Source organism: Tetrao urogallus (genome assembly GCF_951394365.1).
Source record: "Tetrao urogallus genome assembly, chromosome: 8".
Lineage (NCBI taxonomy): Eukaryota > Metazoa > Chordata > Aves > Galliformes > Phasianidae > Tetrao > Tetrao urogallus.
Genome location: NC_136821.1, coordinates 23,652,951 through 23,667,952, shown reverse-complemented (window position 1 = coordinate 23,667,952; position 15,002 = coordinate 23,652,951). Strand labels below are relative to the sequence as shown.

General features: G+C 37.4%; 1 protein-coding gene across 4 annotated transcripts in view; it reads left to right on the top strand.

The window, feature by feature from the left end:
* Positions 1 to 905: 905 nt before the first annotated feature.
* RAPH1 (Ras association (RalGDS/AF-6) and pleckstrin homology domains 1) overlaps positions 906 to 15,002 on the top strand; it is a gene marked incomplete at both ends in the record, with an annotated part of 45,072 nt that continues 30,975 nt past the window's right edge. For 3 of the 4 annotated variants that reach the window (XM_079538908.1, XM_079538907.1, XM_079538905.1), the window contains 3 exons: positions 906 to 1,025; positions 5,191 to 5,296; positions 6,051 to 6,568. In XM_079538908.1, coding sequence (XP_079395034.1) covers positions 906 to 1,025; positions 5,191 to 5,296; positions 6,051 to 6,568 — 744 coding nt within the window. Of the gene's footprint in view, positions 1,026 to 5,190; positions 5,297 to 6,050; positions 6,574 to 15,002 lie in introns of all 4 variants that reach the window. The other variant, XM_079538906.1, reaches the window with a different exon arrangement.

The following is a 15,002-nucleotide window of genomic DNA, read 5'->3' as shown; positions in this document are numbered from 1 at the left end:
TGTTAAGTCTACTTTGGTCACTCAGCCTTGTTAAATAAAGGAGAGTCAGCTGGCTGTAAGGGTGACCATTTGTTAATAGGTGAGGGGTTTCTTGGTCAGATGGAAATTGTGTACTATCACTGAAGTGATCTGGAGAGTGTCCAAGATTTAAACAACTTGATTGCTCATATTCTCTGTAGCTTGCTTAAGCATTTCTGTTTACAGATGTGTAAAGTCAGCTATTTGTTGCGTAGTGGGATTGCACTTCCTGTAGGTCAGCTGAATTCTTTGGAACAGAGTCAAATTTTTTTAATGTAAAGTCTGTAGACTTTGCTGATAATAGCTGGCAATGAATACATGTGCAAAGTTGAAGAGAATTCTTGGAGAAAGAAGGCTCCAGGGAGGCCTCGCTGTGGCCTTCCAGTACTTAAAGGGAGTATGCAAACTGGAGAAGGAACGATTGTTTACAGGGATTGATAGTGATAGGACAAGGGGAATGGTTTTTAACTGAGACGGGAGATTTAGGTTAGATATTAGGAGGAAGTCTTTCACTCAGGGGGTGATGACACACTGAAACAGGCTGCCCAGGGAGGTCGTGGATGCCCTGTCCCTGGAGGCATTCTATAAGGTTAGCTGTTGTATTAAGTGTTCTGGACTTTGTCCTTCATCTTTTTTTTTTTTTTTTGCATTATTCTGACATGAAGTGGAATGTAAGAATGGCTAGTTATCTATTGCAACTTTCATGCTTACTTTTCAGAAGTGAGCACTATCATCAACTTAGTGTGAATGTGCAATTTCTGTAGAGCTTATGGACAAACATGCCTTGACTTCAGAATGTTTTTTCAGGAGTATAGCAGCTGACACTAGCTTTCTTGGACACAGATACAGTTTGAGTATTACTCTTTTTTTTTTTTTTTTTTTTTCAGATGGAGCAATTATCAGATGAAGAGCTTGACCATGGTGCAGAAGAAGACAGTGATAAGGAAGATCAGGATCTGGACAAGATGTTTGGAGCCTGGCTAGGAGAACTGGACAAACTCACACAGGTTGGGGAGGTTTCAGTCATGTCATAGAATATTTATAAATAATTATTACATGTTTATTTTCATTTGAAAGCTAACTACTTTAACCTTAACGAGGATCTTTTTGAACACTTCAGGTGAGTATGAATTAAGACTTTTAGCTGTGGCGCTTTGTCAGGGTCAAGTATATATCCTTAGCTGTTTTATTGTGTGAAGATAGAAGATGCCTCTCTTCTCAGTTCATTAGCACTACCACTTGGAGCAAGACTAGATGTAGCATATGACCAACTCAGTGTTCTTAAAAGAGTACTGAATTAACTTATTTTCCCCATTTCCAAGTTGTTAAATTTGTTTTTCACAATCTGATAGTTATACCACTCCCGAAGGGTACAATCCATTTGGAAAACTATGGAATTGATCTTTTGTCCTCATGTACGTAGAGAAACACAGACTTCAGCTGGCTAGTGCTAGGCTGTATCTCCAAACACACAGTTGGGCATTGTCTAGTGGCAATGTAATTGAATCTATTTGTTTGCACCTGAACAGCAATAAGGAACAAGAAAGTGTGAATGATGTCAATGATGATGTGCTAAGGTCACCTGATACACCCTAGAGGACCATTATTCCAGAGTGCTTTTCCAGCATCAGAGTGGCAGCTAACAGGACACCTTTTGGCATTTTTTTTAGTGCTTTTTCTTTTCTTCACAAGCAAATCTTACATTTTGCACGGTATGCCAGAGTTCCAAGATAAAAGTCCATTTCTCTGTGATCTCCTGCTTTGTTTTTTCCAGCCATGTGTGCTGGCTCTCGTGAACAGTATAATTCATTTTCTCATTCTTTGTATAGATTTTAAGTAATGATGTGATGCTCCAAGTTTCAATAAGCTAGATGGGAAGAGGCTTCTCTCATCACTTCGTTACTGTATGCTTGGGGGAAAAGGAAGAATCTTCATCTTATGAGAAGACTGACATAAAATGGAGTTAATCATACAACAGAACATTTCAGATTCAGTCTCATGCATGTTATCTTTGGTTTAAAGGACTACCTGCAACTTCTAAATGCAGATGGCCTTTTAAAATACGGGAAAATGGGGCAATAAGGAATCCTACCTTTTCAAATGAATAGAAGATAACCTGTAATAAGTCTAAATATCGTAATTCTTATTGTTTTTAACTCCCTGTGAAAGATTTTTAATGGTGAGAGTCCTTTCAAAGATCCTATGCCTTCAGATTGCCTCTAATGGGGATCTTCATGTAGGAGCACAGTTGGTAATTGGTTTTAGATTTTTGTTCTTGCTTTCACTTCAGCAAATATGAGTAACTTCCAAATATGTGTGTCTTACTTAGGGCTCGCAGCTGTACATTTAATATACAGACTTTCTGCTGATACCTGAATTTGTGTCCTAATCCATGCAGAATGCTTAAAAGCTGTTTCTCACTTATGTACTGCTATGCAACACAGTCTACAGTTTAGTCATTCAGTTGAACTTCTGTCTTTTGTAACTACTGAGAAGTGACATTTCCCCCAGAACTTTGAATAACCTCATAATATTTTGTATAAACAAGTTAATGCAGTCTGTTGTGTCTCAGATTGCTTGTTTGGTAAATAGTTATGTCTTGATTCAGCTGAGGACCCAGTAAAGGGGCGTGATTAAATTTAATGAGCTCCAAAGAGCGTTCTGGTGTAGTTTTAGCATTTGTTGCTGTTTATCAGCAGCACTCTGAAAACAGTGGGAGAAGAATTTTGTCCCCGAGTTCCTTGAACTTGTAACTTCTTTTTCAAATTTTCTACTTCTATGTATTTGTTTTGAGAAGATTGAAAGTAAGACCTAGATTCCTTTCCAGACAGGAATTCTTTGTTAAAAGATATGAAATTGTTAAGATGCCTTTGAGATAATTTGAATTCACTTTGCCCTTTTTAACCCTTTGCCTAGTAAAAGCATTATAAAATGCAACCATGAAATTTTCAACACATGTGAGCAGTGTCTGCATTAGCAATTGGTGTTTGGTTACCCTGTTCAATGAAGTAAGTATTCTCATTTTCCAGAACTAGTCTTTTAGTGCTGTTTCAGTTCTCAGCAGCTTCCAAAAATGAAATTTTGCATTATTAATTATGGAGATTGTTCTCTAATAATACAAGGGCTATTCCGAAACTAATGCCTCCTATTTCATTATGTTGGTCCACAATGTCAGAGGTGGATGTTGGTAGTATGGTGGTCGGGTTGAACCTTCCCACCAGTATTCAGTTACATTTTGTTGTTGTGTAGCAGATGGCAGCCTTACAAACTGGTGTCTGACATGGAAGTGCGTATGAAACAAAGGTGTGTTGTTGAACTCTTCCATGCAGGAAAAAATGGCATCCATTGACATTTGTCCATTTTTGCTGAATGTTTATGGAGACCAAGCAGTGGATGTGTGTGCAGTGAGGCAGTGGGGGCTGCATTTCAGCAGTGATGTAAATGACATGAAAAATAAGTGATGTTCCAGACAGCTGAGGAGATTTTTACAAGCACAGCGTGCAGGTTTCTGTTGGTTGCTGGTTAAAACAGAACAAAACAACAACAACAACAAAAACAAAACAAAATAAAACAAAAAAACTTAAAAATGCACAGCTAAGAGTGGTGACTGTGTTGAAAAACAGTGTTCAGTAGCCAAGAATTTACTTGATCAAATAGTGTTATTGTGCTCTTTACTTTCATGGAAATAAATAGGAGGCATTATATTTGGAGTGATCTACCTAGTAAGAGTATATCCCAGTTATTTCAAAGGATAGAATCATACAATGGTTTGGGTTGGAAGGAACCTTTAAGATCATCTAGTTGCAACGCCCTGCTATAGGCAGGGATACCTCCCTGTAGCCCAGGTTACTCACAGCCCCATCTTGCTGGGCCTTGAATGCTTCCATGAAGGGGACATTCACAACCCTGTGTACTAACATAATTGTTCTTAAATTTAATAAAACATACTTTAGATGTTTTTATCCAGAATATGTTTGCTTTGCAGGCAATCTCTTGGTTCAGTTGAAAGGAATGATCCCTAATGTGCCTGCTTTGTTTCAAGTTTTCTTTGCTGCCTGTAGGGTTTTAATCTGATATTTTTCAACAGTTCTGTATGGAATGATATATAAGCTCTACTAGAGCTGGTTTTTCCACATAATAGAAAATAGTTCTGGATCACTGCCTTGTGATCATTAACTGATGACTGCCTTCCTTAAGCAAGGACACAGAAAATAAAAAAAGTGTGGATAAAAAACTTAAAACTTTTTGTGCTAGAAGATGCTCTTCTTTTAGACAAACGTGTATTTGGGAAAGCTTTATTATTAGAAGTGTTGCTTTTATTCACACCCTCTGCAGGCCTGTCAAGCAACGCCAGGAGCTAGATTCACCACATAGCACTTCTCACTCTGCAGGTGTCATGCAACTTTTGGGTTACCCGTTGGATCATAGTGCCCTACTGCTTGCTTCTTACTGCTGCTGATTAACTGCAAAGTTCTATGTCCATTAATTACCTTTTGATTTCATGTTCTGTTTTGTGTTATTTTTTTTTTAATCCCTTACTAGATGTTGTGTTGTTTTTTTTTTTGTTTGTTTGGTTGGTTGTTTTTTTGTTTGTTGTTTTTTTGTTTTTGCATATATATTTTTTTCAAAACACTATCATATTTGGGAGGGGGTCACTTTCACAACTCCATATTTTTCACAGAAAAGGCTTATGAGAAAAATACCTAAAATAATTAAAAGTAATTAAAGTAATTAAAAATCTTTTTTATAAAAAAGGAGTTCTCCATTGAGCGCTTTTCTGTGCTTATACCACAGATATGCTCATAATCAAAGGATGCATTTCTTGGGGTGTCACAGTTTGCATGTGTTTAACTCCTGCACAACTCTCTGCAGAGTAGATGTTATGGATAAATCAGCTGTGTTACGTATTAGCTCATTTTGAAACACAGCTGAAACATGCATTCAGAATTTGTTCCCTTTTAAATCAGTAACAAGAAAGATTAATATCTTTTCTGCAGCTAAGTCTTTGTGATGTAGTGACATGTTTTTTAGTCAAAATCCTGGAAAAAAAAAAACACCACGCTTTTGATATGCCAGGAGCATATCAAATTGGTTATAGAGAAAATTTATTTTCATCAACCTTGAGGATTTCTTTGTCAATTTATATTCTCCACCTTTTCTTATCTTTTTCAGAGTTTGGATTCAGACAAGCCTGTGGCACCAGTGAAGAGATCACCTCTCCATCAAGAAACCAACCTTGCCAACTTCTCATATCGTTTCTCCATGTACAATTTGAATGGTTCGTTGACTTATTTACCTTCTAAAGTATTATTTTAGGGGGGAAAAAAAAAAAAAGTTGTTTAACCATAAATGAGAACATTCTGAAATGGTTTCAAAGAATGTTAAAATACACTGTAGCTAGAAGTGAGAATGTGTTTGATAACAGCCTTGCTTTCTTATGGCAGAGAGCTTTGAATGTTCTCCAACCTTGTCTTTTATAGCACCTGGTATCTAAGAATTGTAGTCCGATATTTATAAAGAAAACTTGTACTGGGATCTGGTCTCGTGAAAAAAGGAATTAATATGTATTGTAATAAGTTGTAATACAGGAAGCTTGTAATTTGGAGTTTGAGTGTGTGTATAGTATTTTTTTAGTGTTGTGGGTTGGTTTTTTGTTTTTGTTTTTAAAGTAATGTCACATTTGCTAGCAAAACACATTTCATTGAGAAGCTGAAGCATGATGTATACATTTTTAAATTCTGTTTACAGCAGAGCAGTTTCAACCTTTCAAATGTAACTAAAAATTCACGAGTTTCTCCTATCAGAAAGTATACTTACCCTATATATATATATTTTTTCTTTTAGACCAGTCAAGAATACTAGTGCAAATAAACTTAGTGTTTATCAGTGAGGACAGGTTTTGCAATATAGATGGGAAAATACAGCTTCCTTGGCCCTTGTCTTTCAGCTATTAAATTCAGTAACATAAAATGAAGAGCTGCTTAGAGAAATAAAGCAACCCTGCTCATACTAAAAACTCTTCTTCATTGCAGAAGCTCTGAATCAGGGGGAGACTGTGGATCTAGATGCACTCATGGCTGATCTCTGCTCCATAGAGCAGGAACTCAGCAGCATTGGGTCTCATTCAGCAAATAATACTGCAGTGAAACGCCTTCCCACAGAATCCAAAGTTCAGAAACCACCTAGTAGCCGTCCTTCTACTAAGCATGGCAGTATGAAAGGATTATCCTCTTCATCTGGTAAGGTTACTAAACCATCACATGCCAACGTTTCTTTGGATGACATCACTGCACAATTAGAGAAAGCTTCTTTGAGCATGGATGAGGCAGCCCAGCAGTCTGTAGCAGAAGATGCCAAACCAGTAGTTAATGCCCAGCACAGGAGGACAGCATCTGCTGGCACAGTGAGTGATGCTGAGGTGCGCTCAATCAGTAACTCCTCCCGTTCCAGCATAACTTCTGCAGCTTCCAGCATGGACTCTTTGGATATTGATAAGGTGACAAGACCTCAAGAACTGGACTTAACATCACAAGGGCAACCAATCACCGAGGTAATGTCATTAATTTAATAATTCTTTTGGTGTTTTTTTTTTTTTTTTCAAGTATTTTTTTTTCTTCTTTTTTCCCCCCTTTCTTTTAGGCTGATACTCCCTGCTAAACATGTTTCATACAACAAAACTGATTACAGATCAGGATTGCTTGCACATGGGCTACACACTGTGGCTTTTTTTTTTTTTTTTTTTAGCTTTTGTCTATCTGCAAGGAATCTTAATGTAAAAGGTGTTGTTGTAGTTCTTTTTATTTTTTTTCCAAGAACTTTCCTCATCTTTTCATCTTCCATATCAACTCATGTCTTCTAATGTTTTATATGTAATGTTTTTCTTTTAAGTAAATCCTATATGCTGCTTTTAAATTTAAATCTAAGAAGTATGCAGCTTTGAAAAAGGGAATGAAAAGTTGAAGGACATTACTACAGTTGTGTTACTGTATGCTCAGACTACTGCATGTGTGACACATACTGTGAATGTCTGTCTGGAGCTGTAACAACAGTTCACCACTTCTTAATATTCCTCTTAAATGTGTGGCAAGGAGGATTCTTCCAAACAATGCCCAACACAGAAAACCAATTGGTTCATGGTAGAGCAGTACCAAATTTGAGATTTGTTCGTGTGCATTGGTTAATAATAATCAGATAGCAATTTTTTTTTCCTCAGTAAAAGCAGAGTAAGTTTGAGAAATGTTTGAGAAGTGCTGGTGTGTTACATGAGAAATGGAACATTTTCCATTGAATTTCAGAATTTAAGGAGAAACAAAAACCTGACTTATTAGTCAAAAGACAGCTGTACTAAAACAAATGTTCACTTTCAGTTTTCTCTCTACCAAAAAGACAAGTGGAACAAGCTAAGTTCACCAAATCAATAATAAACACTAATTTGAATGAATTGCGCTTAAACCACGTCTTTATACATCTGCACCAAAATGTCAGCTGATGCAAAGAGTGAGTGATGCAGACTTATCAGTTTCATGGTAACTCATCATGGTGATACTTTAAATTTTTATTTGAAATGGTGAGAAATGTGTTACAGCTTCTTACAGAAAAAGCTCATTATCAGTATTTTCTATTATTTTTGGATTTGTATTGAGCGTAGAAAAACAGAGGTAGATAGAAATGTGTTCTTTTCTCTTTCGAAAGTTGAAATGCAAACCTTTTCAATATTGCTGTAGATTAGAGCCCAGTTTGTGACAGTCTGATTGTATTGGTTTTCATTTGTCAGTCATCTTGTTTCTGTGATATAAGACTTACTTTTCTTTTGGATCCCTGACAGTCATGCTGACAGTCATGGAGATATCTCTTTTAATGATTAACTTCGTATGATAATGCACTCTCCTCGAGCTAAAATGACTTTTCTATTTCTTGAGTTCCTCTCTTCAGTGAGTTGCATGGTATAAGAAATCTTTATTTCACTTATTAAAAATTTAAGCTGTTCTTGGTAGTTGATTTTTGCAGGTATCAGTCTAGATATCAGCCTCTCTTTTTTAAGAAGTGATATGCTGAGGCATCAATAAGGTTACCCTTCCAGTCTCCCATTTTTCAATTCTTTGCATGGAATAAAGGATCAGCAAACCACTTGCTCCGCCTGTGTGACTGGATGTTGTTGAATCAATAGGCACGGTTCCAGAAGTTTGTCTTCACAGGAAGCTAATCCATATTGCTTCAAGTGTTGCAGTTGCTTTCTCAGTTGCTTTCTGAGCTCTTTTAGTCATTGACTTAGAGGCTCAACACTTCCCCCCCCCCCTCCACCCCCCACAAGCTTTAGAGGCATTTGAGAGCTGTCTTTGTAAACTAGGTGATTGCTTCTCGGAAGAATGTGGCTATTGTTTCTTTGCTCAGATAAGCTGCTAAGAATGACTCCTTCAAGGGAGGTAACCAGAAAGTGGTGTTAATTTGAGAGCCAAATTCTGCTCTCTACTTGAGAGCGAAAACCTTTCTAGTGATCAACAGTATTGCTTTGTTCCACACTGTCTGAGCTGTCATCTTAATTTCAGTAGTCTGAGGAAAGTATTTATCTGAGAGATTTTACAGCAAGCTTTAGAATTTATATTTAACTACTCAATATAAAATCTCTTACTTGATGGGACTTCTAGTATGAGGATGTTTTTCTTGTCTCAGTGCTGGTGATCTGGCTAAATGAAATTTGTTCGGAGTTTTGGCAGATTCAGTGGTGGTGGTTTTTCAGTCAAAGTAGTGTTATAAGTGGGCCAGAAACCTAAGGATTTGGGTTTGTAGAATCACTGGGTTGGTAGAATCACTGGGCATCAACAAGGGAGTTTTTTCTTTTGTTCATTTAGTGGCTGAAAACTATTGCTTAGGACTCTATTAATCTTCATGTTTAGGTTGTGAACTGAAACATTCTTCCCTTGTAAGACTGAATTCTGTCCTCTCACCCACATAGTTGATTCGGTTGTACTGTTTCTAATGGAGGACATCATTCAACCCGAGGGAGTAGCTTTGGGAGAGGACCTGCTGCCAATGTGGGGGAAAAGAAAACCAGCAAAACACTAAAACCACTTGGTTTTTTTTTTTATTATTATTATTATTACGGAGAAACTGGGAGAAGCTATACTTCATGGCTTTAGCAGATGCATTTTTAATTTGTTATTCCCACCAAATACTTTAAGTTTGCTCTTTTCTTTTTGCCTGTCTTCCTTGTGGCCTTTCTGGTCTTGAGCTGACCTTTACAATTCTTTGCTGCTATGGTTCTTGTCAAAGAGTCAGTGACTTGGCAGCTCTACCCTTTTGACTGATCCACTCTGTCCTCTCCAGGCAGTGTAAGGACTTAAAAATAAATAATAATAATTTAAAAATAATAATAATAGAAATTGTCTTCCACAACTTAGTTTTATAGGAATCACTAGAGGAAGGGAATAACATAAGTAAAATAGAGGACTTCTGTGCTTGCCTGAAAAAGAAGATTAAGCTTTGTAGTTACTAACTTCAGTATTCTATCTTGGAAAATAGTTCTGCAATGTGTTTGAGCCACTTGGCCTGGAAATGTAGGGAAATGCTGTGAAGGAACGACCACGCACTGGCATGACTAAAGTCATGGATATTCTGGCACCCTTTCTGACCAATAATAGTGATAGATATTATGTAAAGATCTGCAGTTCTATAGCCACCAAAAATGAGAGGGAATGAGGGAGGATTGCTGATGTGTGCAGATACTTGGGGGGGGGGGGGAAGGGGGGGAGTGTGTAAGCAAGAGCTAGAGGGAGTATATCTGTTCATGGTAATGGATTCTTCAAATCTTCTTGACTGAGCAGTAGGAATGGCACTTGCGTTCTTACTTGTCCTAGCAGTCTGTCGTGTATGGACTTCATGTTATGGAAAATGCAGTAGCATCATGACAAATAGTGACTCTCAATGATCCTGTTCACCAGGACCATCCTTGTTGGTTCACAATGTCCTGAATTTGTGTGTGCTGCTTCCAGGGGAGTTGACTGAAATTCCCTGAATTGTCTAAAATCAGTTTTATTTGTAGCCGTAATTATTTGTTTTTTCCTTTCTTAATGATTCTTAATGTTACCTATTTGGATACTGTGAATGTTAATGACTTCGAAGGCTTCTTCTGTAGTCTCAAGATTTTTTGTTGGTGGTACTAAGTGTTGTCTGTCTGCACTTGTGCTCTTATCACTCAGCATTGCTGAGTGAGAAAAGTTGCTTCCACCTTCTCAATGCTCTGTCCCCTGCAGTTTTTACTCAGTTGAAATTGTTTTCCACAAAACTAATTCCCAAATCCGTGCTCCAACTGTATTCTTTTTAAATTGATAGGTTGCTTTTCATCTTCCATGTTTGTAAATCTATAATGAGTGGCATCCACTTTAAATGTTAATTTCTGCTTATCAGATATTTTACATGAACGTAGAACTGAATGAGTGTAGCAGTAGCAAGAATAAGGAAGAGGAAGCGATGGCTGCATGAGTAACTTGTCCCCTTCACCTTCCAGTGCTAATTGTTTCTGCCCTCCATTCCTTCTGTACCCCTGCTACCAGAAATTCTGTTTTTGCAGTGAGCTGTGGTAGATCAAAAGGAGAAGGAAGTAGTGGGGAAAGAATAGAGAACTGTGTTGATCCTGCTTGTATAGCTAGCAAGACGTCTGATGATTTAAAAATAAAAATAATAAAAAAAAAGGCCTGCTCATGATCAGTCATTGTTACTGTCCTGCATATGCTTAATGAAGGCATCACAGATAAGTTTGAAGTCTGCCATCTGGTCTGACTCAGTACAGCATCCCTCACCACCTCCCTCCGAACATGATATAGTTCTTTGTAACCCAATTGGCATAACTAGAGATCCTGACTTGCATACGAAGATAACTTCTAATTTGACGTAATAATAATTTAGCTGACTGTACATTTATATAAATCATAGAATCATCAAGGTTGGAAAAGACCTCCAAGATCATCCAGTCCAATCATCCACCTATCACAGTATTTCCCATATAGAATCACAGAATCACCAAGGTTGGAGAAGACCATAATCTGTATTGGCCAGAAACTCCTGTGGGATAAAGTAGAAAATTTGGAATGGATATAAGGAAAAACGAAGTTTGTGTTTCACAGCCATTTTGCCTTGATTCTCATGTGGGTTATTTTAGTTTCCACACAAAGGAGTACAGAAGCTTTTCTAACCATAACAGAGTATTGTGGGCCATGTTTTCTGTGTGATTACTAAAAGTGTTGTATTGCACAGAAATGTGGCTAAAATTGTGTGGATTTTTTGTTTGTCAAATTAAAATAAGTGAAAGAGAAATAAGGATATAAACATTATCTTTGTATTGGTAGGTCTTGATTGTGTGATCGGTGTATCAGGTTGATTTCATGATTTCATCAGGCTGCAAATTTAGAACTTGTGCAATGTTTTCCATGTAGGAGGAGACTCATGAAATTGTAGCAGGAAGCTGGTTAGTGTAAAAGGAGGAAGAATATATTTACCTTCTGAGATTTCTAGTCAGATTTCCCTGACACTGATGATTAAGCTTAAAAATTTCTTCCCCAGAAAGAACAGAACAGGAAAAGGAAAAGGAATAGTATACTTGTGTACTTTGATGCAGCTGGCTAGCAAAGTTGCTATCAGCACAAAACCTTCAGTTATGGGTTATTTTGTTACCATCATCAGGTTTAACCCTGGCCGGCGGCTCCTGACCACTCAGTTGCTGCCCATTCTCGCTGAGTGGAATAGGGGTGAAAATTAGAAAGGTAAAAATGAAAGAACTCATGGATTGAGTTAAAGACAGTTTGCTAAGTAAAAACAAAAACAATGTGTGAAGGCAAAAAAGGGAATTCATTTGCTAGTTTCCATCAGTTGGTGGGTGTTCAGTCACAGAGCTCACTGTGTGCAGTTATTGGGAAGGCAAGCACTGTCACTTCAAACTTCCCTCTCTTCCTCATTCTGTACCCCAGCTTTTATTGCTGAGCATGGTGCCAAGTGATATGGGATATCCCTTTGGTTAGTGTAGGTCAGCTGTTGTAGTTCTGTCCCCTCCCAGTTTTCTGTGCACTCCAAGTTCCTTGCTGTCAGGGCAGCATGAGAAGCTGTGAAGTCCTTAGTTCTGCTCAGCAAAAACAGCATTTTCTCAACACCATCAACAACGCAAAACACAGCACCATAGATGAGTGTTTGTGAAGAAAATTAACTCTGTCGTAGCTAAAACCACAACACTGAAAACAAAAGGCATTGTTTATACCTAAACATTGTTCTTCTTTGCTGTTCTGTGGTGTTGGAGTCTTCTTTGGACTACCGAATCAGCTGCCTCTGCTGCCTGTTGATTTGCACAGAAACTTTCATGGTAGCCCTTTGTTTGTCTCCGGAAAAGTAGTGCTTTATCAGTAAAAATTTGCCTTTAATATTCTCATTCTTTCTTCCTTTATCTTCTTCTGAAGATATCAGATGCTTAATAGTTTCTCAGGTGCAGCTCTTGTGACGTCTTAAGATGAAGGCACACAGTTCAAGCTTCATCATTCTCCACTTTCTAGTTACCAGCTTCTGTGGAGGATGGTGTATGTGTGCTGTTTTGATGAATAATGCTAAAGGGATGCTCTTCTTATCTGCAGTCCAGTGGTCTTTGTTATCCTTTTAGCTTCTTCTTTTTCGTCTTCACATGCATTGCTTAGAGAAATCACCATCACTGACTTCTGTCAGTTGTGGAAGGCAGTTTAAACCAGGTACTGCCTCAGAAACTTTTTTTTTTAATAGATCTCATTGACTTCATTTAGATTCCACAGTTTTAGAGAGATCCTTGTTTTTGTGGCAGAGTTTACTAAGAAAAAAATAGAACGTTAGTACAGACAAGCTGAGAAAATGCTTGATTAGAGGCTAGAACTCTTAATTGATTAATCTACAAGAGGAAGCAAAACCTGATCAGTGACAAAGTATATGTAGACAACATACATCTCAGAAGAAGCCAATAGACCTGGGTTTGGAAATTCTCGTGCTTGCACTATGATGGTACCAAATTTTGTCAAAAACGCTGGTGGGAGTTGTACTCTATTTCTGTTGTAGAGCAGTACATTCACTGGAAACTACAAGCTGTGATTTAGTGGAGCTTTTGAAACTGTACATTTTTTTTGTAGATATACCACTCTACTTGAAACAAAGATAATCAAAGATAATTTTTTTTTTTTTTTTTTTTTTAACTTATAATTAGACTAGGGAACAGAAATATCACATCTGTAGGAAATATGCAACAGATGACTTGTTTGTCTTTAATTCGGATTGCCAAAAATCAAATTTGGAACAGATGACAAAAACTGAGAACAGAGCAGTCAACTGTGGGGCATTAAAATCTAAGAGGACAAAGGAATTTATGCAGTTTGCTTCAGTTGCATATACTGTTATGATATAGGACAAAAGCTAGGGTTTGTCTTATTAGCAAAGGAGTTTGAACCCACAGAGTAAGACTGTGTTCTGATGAAACAGCTGAGAAGTGATCTTCTAGCTGCATCAGTATTGTGCATGCTGGTTGGTGTTCAGTCCCTAACAGTATAATGATGACTGCCTGTGAATAGAATTGCATACGTTTTGTTTTTAATTAACCAGACTTACAGCCTTGATTACATTTCTTTATGTTGAACATTTTAATTAATCTCATGTTCTTAAAAGTTCTTCTAGGTTTTAGAGCATCCATATTAGTGGGTTCTTATCATTTAATTGTTTTCAGATTTTTTTTTTTTTTTTTTTTTTTTTTTTTTTTTTGCATATGTCCTGTGCCCTCCTAATTGAAAGGGTGAACAGCTCCCCAGCTATGCATATCCATTGTCTTCTAGTGATGGAATTTTTGATGACTTGATGTCTATAATAAGTTTTTTTAGAACTGAGGTATAGTTTAGTTGTCAACAAACATGGAAGATAAGTAAATGTTACTGCATAGTGTAAAAACAAACAAACAAAAAAAAAAGCTACACATTCCTCGGGTTTCTTAACTGCTTTGTCTTGTTTTCTTGTGTTGTAAGTAAAATCATCCATGGTGTGATGTCTTCATAATTATTCCTGTAATTAAAGCAGTCCTTCATCAGTCAATTGTAGTAAAGTTTGTGGGCTTTTATCCTTCCTTTCAGTGTTCCGCTTAAGTAAACATCTCTTTTTGGACAGGACAGACAACTGTTTTCCATGAAGCTACATTTCACCTTATTTTTTTTTTCCTCCTATGTTTTTTCTTTTGGGAAAATTCCACTGCTTGAAACCTCTTTCCCGCAGACATATTTTATTTGGGATTTCATGTTCAGTTTATGCTCATTTTGATTTGTGCTGTTGCTGAGTTAGATAGTCTTGCCCCACCTTGTGTTGGCACTAGTGTTTGTGCAGCTGCCCAGTGATTTGTATCAGCTCGTGGTCTCCCTGAAAAATAATCCTTCTGCGTTGTTCCCTGATCTCTTGGATGATGTGGTCAAAATTGCTGTTGACCACATGAGAGGTGCATGAGCCTATGGTTGAGGAAGGTTAGAATTGACTCCTGAAGCAGTTCTGCCTTAAAGTTCTTCGCTGGTAGTGAAACTAAAATTGAACTGTTTACCAGCATTTACAATCCTTTCTCTCTGTCCTCCTGTGTTTCCCAAGGAGTTTGTGTACAACAAGAAACCTTTACAATGTCTGCTCTCTCTCTTGAGAGGCACATAGATGAACAAATAGTGCTTCTCCTGCGCATAGTTCAGCAGTTTCTTGATGTGGAATGTCTGCAGACTTGTTTCTTTAATTGCAGCATATTTCAGTAGGATTATGCTATAATAGTCAGAACTGACATAAAGTTATAAGGATCCATAACAGTTAAGCAATATGTGCTGTAGATTAGATTTTATTTCATTTTTTTTACTCCTGATACAGTTCAGAGGAAAAAAAAGTAACAAAAACAACAACAGCAAAAAAAAACAGCTTCTAAACTGAACATTTGGAGTTAGGAAATTCCAATTGCCTGTTGTGAGATGGAGTTG